Genomic DNA, 15,011 nt, shown 5'->3' with positions numbered 1-15,011 from the left:
TGTGATTCGACTGTATAATTTTCTGTCTTTTATTTTTACTAATAACTTGTATTTTTTTATATAATTGACTAATATATTTGGGAATGTGATTTTTAAGCACTTCAAAATTTTCCTTCATATATTCAGCCATTCACTTATTGAGCATTTGGATTGTTTCCAATTTTTCTCTAATTTCGTATCTCTATGATGAGTGTCCATGTTCTTAATTTACCTGCTTCTCCCTTTTATTCCCTAACAATATATTCTTCCTGGAGTGTGCAGGGCATTAGCATTGTTAACTATCTGGCAGCATGGCAGTATTATTATGGCACTTATTTATAATGGCATCTATGTTTTATTACCTAGAATTATGATGACAATTTCAATGAAAATGGAACTGGAGAAGGAGTAAAGATTGATCCAAAAGATGCTAACTTAAATCAAGATAATGCCAAAGAATTGGAAAATAGTTCCCAAGAAAATGTTAATGTCACAGAGACCATCAAACCACGTGATGATCCAAAGAGTGAAGCCAAAACGTAAGTCAGAGTTGTATATTTTGTAATTACTGAATATTGATAGTAAGGATAGCTTTTCATATATCAAATAAAATATCTTTTTCCATGATTGACCAATTAAGATAGGTCTGTCTGTACATACATACATACACACACGCATATGTATTTAGATGGAAGCTTGTTGGAAAGAGAATGCTAAAAGAATGTGCCTGCGGACATTTCGGCAACATGGCTAAAATCAGAAAGAAGTCACTTGGATCCCATTTTTGTTACCTTGTTCTGCCGTGGTTCTTATTTTGTCCTGGATCAGTAATTCTCAACATTCTTGGGAGAACAAGGCTCCTGCTGAGCCTCTTTCAGCCCCAGTCCCTGGAGCATCACTAACCACCTCTCCATGCTCAGGACAGGCGGCCTGTATCAGGCACCACTGTGTGGTGAGGACACGCGTGAGCAGCTTGGGGCCTTCCTGCACGAAGGAGCCCTGGGCTGCACAAGGCCATGGTGGTGGGCTAGGGGAAGGTCTCACTTGGGAGATAGCCAGTCCTTGTCCTCTGCTTCCCTGACTTGCTTGTCCCCATCCTCTTCTGTTCCTCTAAAATAGAAAATCATTTCTTGTTCCTTGAGGAAAGATCTGAAGAGTAAGTAGCCTCAGGTTCCTGTCATTATGGGACCATGAAAAAGACTGAAAGTGATTGAGTAAAGTGGAGCACGAGTTGAAAATGTTTAACACTGGAGCAACAGTGATGGGCTGGTGGAGTATACTTAGTGGTTTCAGGAATTGAGGTAGTGTGAAGGAGGGAAACAGACAAGGCTGAGGCCCACAGCAGGGCTCTGGCTATTAAAAAGGATGACAAGGAACTACACAAACCGGTAATGTCAAAGCTTTGAAGAACTTTGGCGAGTAGAAGCCTAATAGGGGAAATTCACGTTTATTTCACTCTGATATTTGTTCCCATTTTACAAATGGGGAAACTGAGTGTCAGCTTAAGTGACTTGTTCAAGGACAAAAGCTGGTTAAGTGGAAAAGCTGGCATTTAATTCCTGTCTGCCTGACCCCTTGAAGGCACCCAGGTCATCTAGCTCCGTGGGGCCTAAGTGTTCTGTAAGGGTGCCTTGTGCTGCTTGGCAGGCCAAGAGGTGGGGCTGTGGGCCCTTGAACCCTTGCTTCAGCTAGAGCTAAAGTTTTTTCATTTGCTTTCCATATTACTTCTACAGGAGAATTCATTTGGGTGGGAAAAAGGGTTCTCAGACTTGGACAACCACTGATATAGTTCAATTTTCTCATTTTACCAATGTGAGAAAAGTATTCAGAGAATTCAAGTGACTTCCTCATTGCTGAGGAATGGCAGGGATGAGATGGATACATCACATGCCCCACCCCCATCCCCACCGCTACCCTACTCCTGCTGTCCTGACATCCAGTGCTCTCTGCTGGGCTCCTCTGCTGCTTCTCTGTAGTGGTACAGACACTGGGGCTACCTAATGAGAATTGCTTTGTTAAAAAATGTGTGTGCGTACTATTTTTTTAAAAAAATAAATGTCTTAGATATTACCTTTGTAGATGTCTTTCATACTATGATAAACTGTTTGCCAAAAATATTATCCTCAATTTTCTTAGACATATTTGTGGCATATCTGTGATGATATTTTGTAAATTAGTATGTAACTTGTTGCCTTTTATGCTATTGTGTCCTTTTTTTGATGCTTTCATAGCTGGCTGAATACTACATAATGTTGAATTATACTCCTAATCTGCATCTTTTAAATGTGTAGGCCGTATAACTCAATACAGACCCTTAGTTTTTGCTTGAAGGATTAGTATATCCATGAAGTGCTTGGAAGCATTATCATAACTTAATCATTGTAACCCATCCTATCTGCTCCATAAATAGAGTTGCAGGATTTTTACCCTATGAATTTGGTTAGCACAAATGATGGAAAGTATAAAAGGAAAATTAAAATTCATGTAGGAGATTGAGTAGAGAATGTTCAGGAGTTCAAGCAGAATAGGAGGAACCTGACGACACTGGCTGGCAGTTTCTGATTTAAAGGGTACATTGGGGGAAAACCCACCCGATCAGAAGAAAGGACATAATTTTTTCATAAAAGTAAATTCCTTACATTGAGCAAATTCAATTTTATGAAAAACTGCATTACTGAGTCTTTATTTTTTTCATTTCTCCGTGGGACTGTTGAAACGTTTATCAGACTGGAACCACACTTAATGCCATAGATGATTTATGGTTATTACTGGTTGGTTATGAAGATGGTTTTGCTTCAATAAATGAAGTATTAAGTGCTTTGCTTTTTATAAAAACACACTGTATAAATGTTTAGAGATATTTTAGGGGTCTTGTTTTAGCTTTTTCAATTAAGAAAATTCCTTAATTTTTTGTGCCAAATTTGATTTAATTTTTATGCTACATTTAGTTTGATTCCTAAAGTTCTTCTCTTCATTTGAGATATGAAGATTAAATTAGCCATTCAATTAATGAATTAGCCTTTAAAGTGCATTTCACTATTTCGAATGTTCTTGGGAGCAAGATGACTATCAAAAGGGGTACATTATTTTTGGATTATGCTGAATTCTTTAATTTATTTTCCAGTGTTCTTAAACCCAAAGGAAAGAAAACCAAAGATATGAAAAAATCTGTCAAAGTACCTGCTGAACCACAGATCGTGGTAGGTCAAAATCATTTTCACATCTCTTTAGTGGACCTTCTTTAAGCAATGTAATATTCTAACGGTGTAAATGTGTATTCAGTGAGCCCTTTCCTGTAGAACCTGCAATGGTGTGGATCCATCAACAGTTCTGCGTGATGGACGTTGAATATTTATTTATATACACCACTATCAGTATTTCTTTAAGTAAAAAGAAGCACAGTGGAAATGTTAGACTGTACTAGAAGAACAGTTACTATTCTGTTCTCCATTACTTTGCAATCTGAAGCCTTGGTGATAAGAATTACATGTGTTAAATTCTGAAGATTGGTTGTGAAGCACAAACTCTTCCTCTATTCTAGTCCGTGGGATCCATGCTATTGAAAGTCTCAGGACCCTTAAAGTTAATGGTGTTGGTTAATGCTGCTTTTGTTGAGCCTGTTTTAGTAGCTGTCCATTTTGTTAAAACATCTTTATCTTGCAGTTGTTTGATGCTTAATCTTGACTTTAAAACATAAAACACTACTTCTAGATGATAATGCTTGCTTTTATTTATAATTTTTCCCCCTTCTTAGAGTGATGTCCTTATCAGCTGTACAACCTGCCATAGTGAATTTCCATCTCGGAATAAACTTTTTGACCATCTAAAGGCCACAGGTCATGCAAGAGCACCTTCATCGTCATCTTTAAACAGTGTAACAAGTAGTCGAAGCAAGAAGGAAAAACGTAAAAACAGATAGAAATTCTGCCTACGCTTTTTTTTTTTTTTTAAATTGTCTGGATTTTGAAACGAAACAACTGAACTGAAATCATCTAAAAAGTTAAAATTTCAGTGATCTGCAATTTATTGCATTGTGGAAGATTATTTTTTATGTTGTAAAAGCATTTTTTTTTGTTTAATATATATTTTTTAAACATTTCACTAGTGACTGAATTCTACTTTTACCATCTGAATTGACTTGAATGTCTCAAAGCAGGTAAATATTGTAAAGTGTGTATTGATTTCTCTTGGCTTATATGGACAGAAATGTACAGGGAGAATTAAATTATTTTAACACATACAAATGCCCCTTTGCTTTATTTTGTGAATTGCTCATTAAGTATTTTTATTTATTTAATGTTTTTGTATTTTGTTATGCTTCATAATCTGTCAAAAACTCAGATCTAGTTTATTCCACCTGACACCATGACTCCAGTTCTGATTTTAAAATTATTTCTAAATAACCAATTGTTGATTATTGTATTTTTTTCCCTCAAGAACATTGATAGATAGAAACTAATTGAACATATAGGATGTGTTTCAAGAATAATCTCTTCAAGATTTGACTGTGTTGTTTTAGTTTGATATTTTACTGATAGTTATCATCAAGATACATCTTTTGTTTTTTTGCTCTGATTTGAATTGCGGAGGTGGAAGCAAATTGATTTACATGCTACTTTACTTCCTTCCTAGGCACGATGATAGCTGTAAACTATGATGGAACAAGGTAGCAGATGGTACAGAATTTTTACTGACTTTAACAAGGGAGATGTTCTTCATTGGGTTTTGTTTTTTTTTTTCTTCAGTGTCTTCAGGTTTTGTTCTGTTTTTTCCATCATTCAATGGAGAAAAACTTTCTAAATGAAAGATTTTGGGATAGGGCTAATACTTATGCCATTTATTCTGTAGCAATGATGAATATTAAATTGAAAGAAATATGGAGAATCTTTATAACTGAGTATAACCAAGCACATCGATCATGATGAATCAATTTTTAGAATGGATTAAATAGGCAGTTCTTTTAAGTGGTCTTAAAAGTTACTTTAACACATTGACTGCCACACTAGAAAAAAAAGACCATGGTGTTTTATTACGAAAATAGAATAAAAACTTCAAAAACAAAATGATCATTTCTAATTTAGTGAAAAATTTGTTAGTTTTTATTGTTTTCTGTGTGTGAGTTATATGTAACTTGAAAAAATAGTTCAAGTGGCTCCCAAGGTAAAGAGACATGTGAGTTACTATGCTTCATAAGGCCCTGGGCTCCAAACTAGCATGAGTTAAATACAATTCACATGGCAAGTAATGTGTTAAACTCACTAGCTTGAAATGTATACTTTCAGTTCAGTGAAGTTACTTCTTATATCCTAGAATCGTCAAATGAGTGAATCTTTGGTTCTGTATAAGCTCTGTGTAGAGTCCCTAATGCCAGTCTTTCCAGATAGCCTTATAGATAGTATTGATAATCTAGTTCATTCTGTGTTGTTGACTTAAAAAATATACATTTGAACCTCAATTTAATTTTTTTCTTTTCCATTTAAAGATACGTATATTTTCTTTACCTTCATACCTTTTTATTTCTTGCTAACTTTTATCACTAATTCCTTATAATTCCAATAATCACTTCTTAATCCCTTTAAGGGGAATACTAGCCAGTTTTGTATCTTCTGGTTTCTTCCTCTCAGGCTTCATCTGAACACTCTACCTTCCTCTAATCTGTACTAGATGAGTTGGCTGTAATTATGAATAGAAATATTAATGAACAGAAGGACATATTAGTCACATGTTATTATATAGTAAAAAATATGAAGTCATCTGAAGGGCAGAGAATATCCTACAAATGTCCTTCAGGCCTTCTTTGCTTTCCCTTCTACTGACCATGCAGGTATTTCATTTGTTTCTGCCTCATATAGGCACTGCTTGGAGTTACTTGTCACTTTTTTTCGGATTGACAAAAATCAACCATTATTTTCAAGAGATCTTCATCAGTTGTGATTGGAAGTCAGGTCTCATGTCTAATCCTGTGTGATATTGAAATATGGTCTTCTTAGAACTTCATTTTTCCTTATCTCTTAACATAGTTCTTAGTATAATTTTGTCTCCATTTATCATACAGAATCATTATGAAAGTCAAAATAGTATACATGAAGGCACTCTTTGAACACAAAAGATTTATACAAAATATTGTTTAAATGAGTGAACTCTTTTCAGTTAAAACATGTGCAGACAGAAGTATACATGTTGAATTAAATGTGCATTAAGTTTTATAGGAATTTGCTTCCTAAATCTGCTTCTGAAGAGGAAAACAGGAACACATATTATGCCAAGGGTAAAATATCATTTTTGGGAAATTGTAGACATTTAATTTCATTTGTCTGAGGCAAGATATTCTAAAATATATATTCATCTTGTTAAAAGTCAGTGGTAGCTATCTGTCTTGATTGAAGTTAGCTCAGATGTGGAGATATATAGAATGAGGAGAGGGTTGGGGAAATCCCTTTTTTTCCTCCGTAATTACTCAATGGTGCCAAAGCTGGGGGTCCCCTGTAAAGCCCCTTTAGACTTTCCCTATTTCAAAATAGGAGCAGTATCCTTACACTCAGGCAAGCATTTTGCTGATTCCTGGCTTTGGTCACAAAGGAGAAGAAGCAGAACTGTAAATGAATTAGTGGAAGATCATTGACATCAGAGTTGATGTCCTATTGATTGCTGGTGAGGCAATATTGGTATTTTGGTATCATGAGAAAACTTATAGAAGGATTTCATCAGGAGTTTTTATTTTCTCTAAATCCTCCCCTGCAGAATTTCCAGATTGGAAACTACTATTTTTAGAACATTATCCCTGAAGTTGTTATTTAACTCATACAGGAAATAAAATTCTTGCAATAAGGTATAGTTTCATTTTAGAGCACCCCAAAACCCTGCAAATATTCTGTGCTGTGGTGCTGATTCTAGCCTGACCTTCAACATAAAATAATACATAGGACCTTTTAACCCTTATATTTCTATTTGATACAAGTTCAGTTTCGTGTAATCTGCAATGCTGAAGTATCTCTACTCAATACAATTAGCCCATTACTTATTTGTTAAGTTTATATAATATCTTTATAGTAAAATTACAGGCTCTTTCAGCTGGTGAGGGAGAATGGAGATGATTGTCAGATTTCTTGTTTCACAGAAGAGGAAGCTGAGCTCAGGGAGGTACGAGCTCCATAGCCACAGCTGGCTAAGGGCTGCTGCCGTGAGAACATGGCAGGTTCCTGGACTCCCAACTCAATAGTCCTTTCTGTTATACACCAAAAGTGTTATGTGGGGGGAAAAAGATTACTTTTAAGAAGAAGCAAGAAAATTTTGAGAAAGAGCAAGAGGGAGAGGCATGGACTTATCCTATTAATATCAAAGAATATAATAAAGCTGTAAAAATCAACGTGTGATTGGTGCTCGTATAGGTTGGTCAGTAGATCCCTGATGAGAATAAAGAGTCCAGAACAAGCCCAAATCTTTATGTGGGAACTTGATTTTTGACAGATTTTAGAAAGCTATCTTTATGGTGAAAACATAGTATGTACTACTTTACACCCTTCCCAAAAATAAACCAGATGGATTGAAGACCTAAATATGAAAAGCAAAACTTTTAAATGAGAATCTGTACGATTATCTGTGAGATCAGCCTGAGCAAGAACAAGACCTTGTCTATACTAGAAATAGAAAAATTAGCCAGGTGTCCTGCTGCTCGCCTATAGTCCCAGCTACTCAGGAAGTGGAGGCAGGAGGATCACTTGAGCCCAGGAGTTTGAAGTTTCAGTGAACTGTGATGACGCCACTACTCTCTACCTGGGGTGGCAGAACAAGACTCTGTCTCAAAAAAAAAAAAAAGATTATCATGATTTTGCAAAAGGGAAAGATTTCTTTAAAATAAGACACACAAGCACATGTTTATAGGGAAATAGGACTGCATTAAAATTAAGACTTTGTAAAACAATAGGCACCATAAGTAAAAGAACAAACTACAGACGGAAAAAATGTTTGCAGTACATATAACTGTCTAAGGTTTAGTATCCACAATACATTAAAAAGCAAAAGAACCTTGTACAGAATCAATGAGAAAATGACAGCTGTGCATTAGAACAGCAGTTCTGAAACCTTTTAGTGTCAAGACCCCTTTACCCTCTTAAAAATTGAGAACCTTAAGTAGTTTTGGTGTATGTGGGTTTTATCCATTGATATTTACTGTGTTAGAATTAAAATTGAGAAAATTAAAAAGTTTAAAAAATAATACATGTTAAATAATTATAGAAGATAGTTTTCAAAAGTTTAATGAGAAGCATGGCATTGTTTTACATTTTTATAAATCTCTTTAACGTTTACCTTAATGAAAGACAGCTGGACTCTCATACCTGCTTCTGCAATCAGTGTGTTGCTGTATGTTTTGGTTAAGTATATGAAGAAGAAAATCCAGCCTCACATGGATAGGTAATTGGAAAAAGAGGGACCTTGCAGACCCCTGAATGGATCTCAGGGGACCTCCAGGGTCCTTGGACCACACGTAGAACCGCTGCATTAGAAAAATGGGTACACAATATGAAAAGGCTTTATTAGTCAAAAAATGTGAAAAGATAGATGATTATTGTCCTGATGATCAGGGATATGTGACTTTGTTTCATGCTTTCAGATTGGCAAAAGGTAAAAAGTCACAAGATCAAGCATTAGTGAGGATGGAGAAATGGGAACACGTTCACTTCTTTGGAGTGAAAATTGGTTCAATTTGATGATGTCTAAGAAAGTTGAAGATACACATACCCTGTGACCCAGCAATTCTGGGTATATACCTAGAGTCTGTCTTCTCAAAGTGTGGTCCACAGGGAAACAGCATGGGCTTCACCTGGCAACTTTGCAGCTCTCAGGTCCTGCCTTGGACCTGAATCGGTGGTTAACAAGATTTCTTAGGTGACTCATATGCTCATTAAAGCTTGAGAATGCTCTAGAAAAACCCACACAAGTATGTACAAGGAGTTGTACAAAGAATGCTCACAGCTGAATTGTTTGTTTCTAGGAAAAGTTGGGAACAACCTAAATGCTCATGAGCAAGAAAATGGATAAATTGTGTCCTGTTGTTTATAAGATGGCAAACAATTGAGCAGTTCCAATGAATGAACTTGATCAGTAATACCAGTGTGGATGGCCCTTGGAAAAATATCAGATAGAAATAATCTGTCACAGAAGATGAAATGTATGCCACTCACACAGTTTTTAAAAATACTATCTTGATTGTTATTTATATAGAGAAAGTATGACAACATCAATGGGAAAGTATAGACACCTCATTCAGAAAAGCAGTTGCCTTGGAGTGGAATAGAACTGGGTGTGGCTAAAGAGACCTCATCTGAATTCCCCCTTTTCTTTTTCCTTTTAAAGCTCTGAAGGAAAATGTTAGCATTTATTAATTCTGGATGATAAGTACATGGGGGTTTGTTACTCTGGTTCTCAATACTTCAAACATCCAGAAAAATACAGATTAATGCTCTACTTATTAATGCTCCATTTTGCTGGCAGAATATACACTTGCACAAAGGGGGAGATAAAGGATTTAGGTCTACTTTTCCTGGGTATTCCATAAATACATTGTGACAAGTAATATTCATTCTCTCTTTTAGAACTCTGATTTTTAGTTGGGCACAAAGTCACAAAAAATTACCTTCCCAGCCTTTCTTGCAGGTAGACGTCAGTTATCTGAGCAAATTTTGGGACATGTCCTTAAACATATAGGTATGTGCTTATTCCTTCCTTCTGCCAGCTTAAATGAAGAGGTAATGGCTGGAGCTCTGGCCCCCATCTGGGATGAGTCCTCACCAGGGCAGAGCAACAAAAGAATAGGAGCTTCAGTCCTTTGACACCTGAGTGGGGTCCTCAGAGCCCCCAGACTATCTACTTCTGCACTCGAGAGAAATAAAACTACATTTCCGAAGCCACTGTTGTTTTGAGCTCTCTGTCATAGGTGACTCAAATCCTGATTGGTTCACATTTCAGCATGTGTACAGTTACCTAAATGAGAGGTATAGTTTACAGTGGCAAGGGCGTATGGCTTTAAACTCTTAGACATCTTGGATTGAATTTCAGCTCCAGTGTTAACTGCATGATCTTGGGCAAGTCATTTAAACTCTGAAGATATCTTTTTTCAAAAGCTATAAAATACAGGTGAGACCAAACTTGCAAAATTGTAAAGATCTTAAGTGTGAGCACAGTGCCTGGCACATAGTAGGCATTCAATAGTATTAATAGTTAACTTTTATTTATTTTCAGTGGTTTCTTACAATTTTCTTACTTTATCTGTTCACTGTATTTTCTGGAATAATCCAAATAACAAAATAATTTGAGGAGAAATCAGTGATTGAATTGATCCTATTGTGTATTTTTTAAAATAGTACTGTTGTATATGTTGAAATTCTGTCTGGCCTAAGTGGAACAAAATTTTTGTAAAGGCTAATACTGGAAGCTATCTTGAAGATCAGTGATCCTTAATTATGTTAGAATGCTCAGTGCATTTGTACAGATAATTACTTTGCCATTAAAACTAGTCAGAGGCCCCAACATCATTGATGTCCTTCCAGATACCACGTCAAGTGCCTTCTGAAAATAGAAAAGTCTCAAATTATCCTTTGCACTACAAATCACTTGAAGGGTACTTAGAGAAAGTTTTTTTTAACTATTTCTAAAAATGAAAAGGTCATGGAAACTCAGCATTTAGACAAAGTGGGATATAGTTTATCTCTTCAGATACTTTTATTTTCAAGTTTAATAAGAGCTCATACTTTAGTGAGTCCCAAGGTATCAGTAGTGTTAGCATGTTATGAAGCAGAATTTCCAACAGTTCCATCCAACTATGGAATGGGTCTCCTATGATGTAGTGAGCTCCTTGTTCCAGTGAGGGTACCATCAGAGGCTGGCCAGAAACTGAAGAAGGGTGCCTGCCCTGGCTGAGAGACTGAGTGACAGCAGCTAGGCTGTGGCTACTATATAGCCTACCTGCAATTCCAGAGTAGCCCAAGAGTTCGAAGAGGAGGCAGCAGTGCTCCCTGGCAAGCCAGCTCACGCCACTCTGCGTGTCCCAGCCAGCTGGGCTCACTCTGAAGTCCTAATGCATTGGCAACCTTGTTCTTAGGGCCCCTCTGTTGGCAGTAATTTCATTGCTTGCTTTCCTCCCAATCTACTAGATTGGCAAATTGGGAAGAACTTTTTGAGTATCTTATGTTTCTGGCAAGATTGTTAGGGACAATTTGTCATTTCTAGTTTGGAGTTTAAAATCCTCATTTTTCAAAAAGCAACAGTTTTTCACAAGCTGATTTCATTTTTGTTAGTTTGGAAATCATGTGTGTTTTAATAATGGAATTTAAAATGTTCTATTAAACATTGAGAATAACATGAAGAAGACAAGTATCACCTGGAATCCCATATATGTGTCTTAATGTCTATCCTCCAAGACTATTTCTAGGCAGATAGGTTTCACAAAACTATGTTTGTCCTCTTGATACTGTTTTAAAACTTGCTTTTCCACTTTATATATTTTGCACATGTTCCATGTCAGCTTTTATCAATATCATTTTAAAGGCTGCATGATACTGTATGATTTCACATAATTTAATTAATCCCCTTTTAATGGTCATTTAGGTTTCCCGATTTTTCCCCATCACCTTCTGATGGATATCCTTATGCTTACCTTTATGCTGCTTTTAGTTTATTTCCCCCCATTAGGATAAATTCCCAGAAGGGGAAGTGTTGGGTCAATGGCATTACCCGTGTAAAATGTTGGTCCGCACTGCCAGACTGCCCTTCTAAAGAAGGGTTATGTTCTAGTAACAGTGCAGGAGAGAATAGCTTATGTCATGACAAGGTCACATTATAAAATTGTCTATAACGCATCTGAAAGAAATTTGAATATAAGGTTAAGCTGGAAAGGATTGAAAATATTATAGTTTGAGTAACTCCATCTTCTTCTGAGCAACGAAGTTTGTCCTTTGCTTATGGGCCAATGACATCGGGATGCACTCTTCAGACAGCAGCAGCCGACCTTCAGTCAGGAACGGGCTGGCTGAAACGTCCTGTCCAGAGGTCTGACAAGCAGCGTGAACCTCACAGAAGCCTCACACCATTTTCACGCCAGCCAAGACCAACCAAATAATTAGGCATTTATATCATTCCAGAATACTAGCAGAGATATCTTAATCATTTCAAGATGATCTGTTTATTTTAAGTCCTTCTTGGTATCTTCATTGAACAAAAAGCAACGAATCAACATCAGCCAACATTGGCAGCATCTTCTGAGGGCATGGTTGTTCTGTTTTGCTTTTAGTGATCTGTGTTAAAGGGAGTCATCTCACTCCTCAAGGTCCTTCCCTGCCAAAGAAGCTGGAAATCCACTGTGGGTGGAGAGGAGGGGAGTGCATCAGAGACAAAGTTTTTCACTGAGCATTAAAAAAAAAAAGAAAATCAGTACTGCATGCAGCTGCCTTCTCTCCAAACTTGAATTGTCTTTTGAAAGGGTAGCACAAATGCAGGTGGTAGATCCCTGCAAGGAGCTTTGAGGAGAAACTTCTTTATTCAAAGAGGGCAGGCCTGTGTGCAGCCACTTGTTAGCCGAGATATGTGCATTCTGCATTCGGGGTCCCCCAAGAGATCATGTGGCTGTACATACGTCTTTGGTGCGCCTCTGGCGATACTCTTTAACTCAGACCTCCCCGCCCAACCCCCACCTTGGCATCCAGCAAAGGGCTAGAGCTGTGCCTAGAGGAGAGGCACTCGGATCCAGTCTTCCCCCCCTAACCCAAGCAGCTCCTTCCTGGATCCTTCCTAGTGCTGCTGCCCAAGGACCCTGCCCTCATAACGGGTAATACTGAGTAAATCCTCAAAGATGATGGAAGAGTATGGGTCTTGAAGTTACATCTACATGGGTTCAAATCCTAGCACCAGAATTTGTAAGATTTGTTAGCTTTGGCATATTACGTTAAAGCTTTGAGCCTGTGTTCTTTAAAGTAAAATGGAGATGGTAAGTACCTATTTCATAGGTTAGTGGTTAAAATTATATAAAATATCATGTACAAGTAGCCTAGCAGAGTCCTTGGCACACAATTGCCTATTAAATCCTCACTCCTGGTCCCTTCCAATTCCCTTTTCCTCCTGTAGTATACTGAGGAACATGGGTTTAATTGCCAATCAGTCTTTACCCAGATCTTCCTATCCTGCGTGTTTTCCTCTTCACCTTTTTACAGGAACCAGACTGGATGCCCTTTCTTGATTTCACCGGTCCTCCTAACCTGGGGCCACTGCAAGAGGCAGCTCTGGCCACCCTCGGTCTCTGGACCCTGAGTCAGCTTCCTCAAGTCATCGATGGCCCTCAGAGCTATGGGAAGTGCAGGGCTAAATGTGACAGAAACTTGTATAAGAATGTGACCTGTCTCCCACTAGAGACTTGGAATCGCCTCTCCTTTGAAAATGACACCAACTCCCTGGGATTCTCAGCCAAGAATAGACCTATTTAAACACTAAGAAATATCTGTTTAACACTTGCTATTAGGGTTCCTGTGTTGCCCCTAATTTATCAAATTGTTCTGTACTGAATGGAGAAAAGACCTTAGGCTTTGCAAGTAAACAGACCTGGGTTTGAATCCCAGCTCTGCCACTCACCTGCTATGTGACCTTAAACAAATTGCTTAACCTCACTGAGCTCTGGCCTCACCATCTGTAAAATAAGAATAGTGTTATTGTATTTTAATAGTTTCCTATTGCTGCAAATAACAAATTACCACAAACTCGGTGACTTAATATGAATTTATTATCTTGCAGTTATGGAGGTCAGGCATCCTAATTGAGTCTCACTGAGCTAAAGACAAGGTGTTGGCTGGTTCCTTCTGGACGCTCTAGGGGAGACTCCATCTCCTTGCCTGTTCCAGGTTCTGGAGGCCGCCTGTCTTCCTTGACTTGTGGCCCTTAACATCTTCAGAGACAGCAATGCCAGTGTGAGATTGGCACCAATACAGGTCAATAGATCCCTAATAAGAATAAAGAGGCCAGAAACAGGCCCATGTGTACATGGGAACTTGATTTTTGACAGCTTGTAGCAAGCTATCTTTATGGTGAAAATCTGTAGTGCTTTACGCCCTCCCCCCAAAATAAACCAGATGGATTGAAGACCTAAATATGAAAAGAAAAACTTCTAAATGAGAATCTATAAGATTATCTTGATGAGTTTGCAGAAGGGAAAGATTTCTTTAAAACAAGACAGCAGGAAGTCCTAGAAATACATATCAATTTCTTTAAAAATATGCTTAACGCTCATCCAAATAAAGGAAATCAAAATTACACTGACAAAAAGATACATACCAGTTTTCACTTATTCTACTGCATTAAAGTTAAGACTTCTGTAGAACAATAGGCACCGTAAGTAAAGGGACAAACTACAGACAGGGAGAAAATGTTTGCAGTACATATAACTATCAAAGGTTTAGTATCCACAATACGTTAAAAAAACAAAAGAATCTCGTACAGAATCAATGAGAAAATGACAGCTGTGCATTAGAACAGCAGTTCTGAAACCTTTTAGTGTCAAGACCCCTTTACCCTCTTAAAAATTGAGAACCTTAAGTAGTTTTGGTGTATGTGGGTTTTATCCATTGATATTTACTGTGTTAGAATTAAAATTGAGAAAATTAAAAAGTTTAAAAAATAATACATGTTAAATAATTATAGAAGATAGTTTTCAAAAGTTTAATGAGAAGCATGGCATTGTTTTACATTTTTATAAATCTCTTTAACGTTTACCTTAATGAAAGACAGCTGGACTCTCATACCTGCTTCTGCAATCAGTGTGTTGCTGTATGTTTTGGTTAAGTATATGAAGAAGAAAATCCAGCCTCACATGGATAGGTAATTGGAAAAAGAGGGACCTTGCAGACCCCTGAATGGATCTCAGGGGACCTCCAGGGTCCTTGGACCACACGTAGAACCGCTGCATTAGAAAAATGGGTACACAATATGAAAAGGCTTTATTAGTCAAAAAATGTGAAAAGATAGATGATTATTGTCCTGATGATCAGGGATAT

General features: G+C 37.3%; 1 protein-coding gene across 1 annotated transcript in view; it reads left to right on the top strand.

Moving 5' to 3' along the window:
* DNAJC21 (DnaJ (Hsp40) homolog, subfamily C, member 21) overlaps positions 1-4,210 on the top strand; it is a 36,345-nt gene extending 32,135 nt beyond the window's left edge. The window contains exons 10-12 of the mRNA XM_012640503.1: positions 346-518; positions 3,104-3,179; positions 3,734-4,210. Of these exons, the coding sequence (XP_012495957.1) occupies positions 346-518; positions 3,104-3,179; positions 3,734-3,898 (414 nt within the window). The 3' untranslated portion in view covers positions 3,899-4,210. The remainder of the gene's footprint in view (positions 1-345; positions 519-3,103; positions 3,180-3,733) is intronic.
* The last annotated feature ends 10,801 nt before the right edge of the window (positions 4,211-15,011 follow it).

The sequence above is a fragment of the Propithecus coquereli genome, unplaced genomic scaffold (assembly GCF_000956105.1).
Source record: "Propithecus coquereli isolate 6110/MARCELLA unplaced genomic scaffold, Pcoq_1.0 Scaffold154, whole genome shotgun sequence".
Lineage (NCBI taxonomy): Eukaryota > Metazoa > Chordata > Mammalia > Primates > Indriidae > Propithecus > Propithecus coquereli.
The sequence above is the reverse complement of the archived record's forward strand: the minus strand, read 5'-3'. Positions and strand labels throughout refer to the sequence as shown.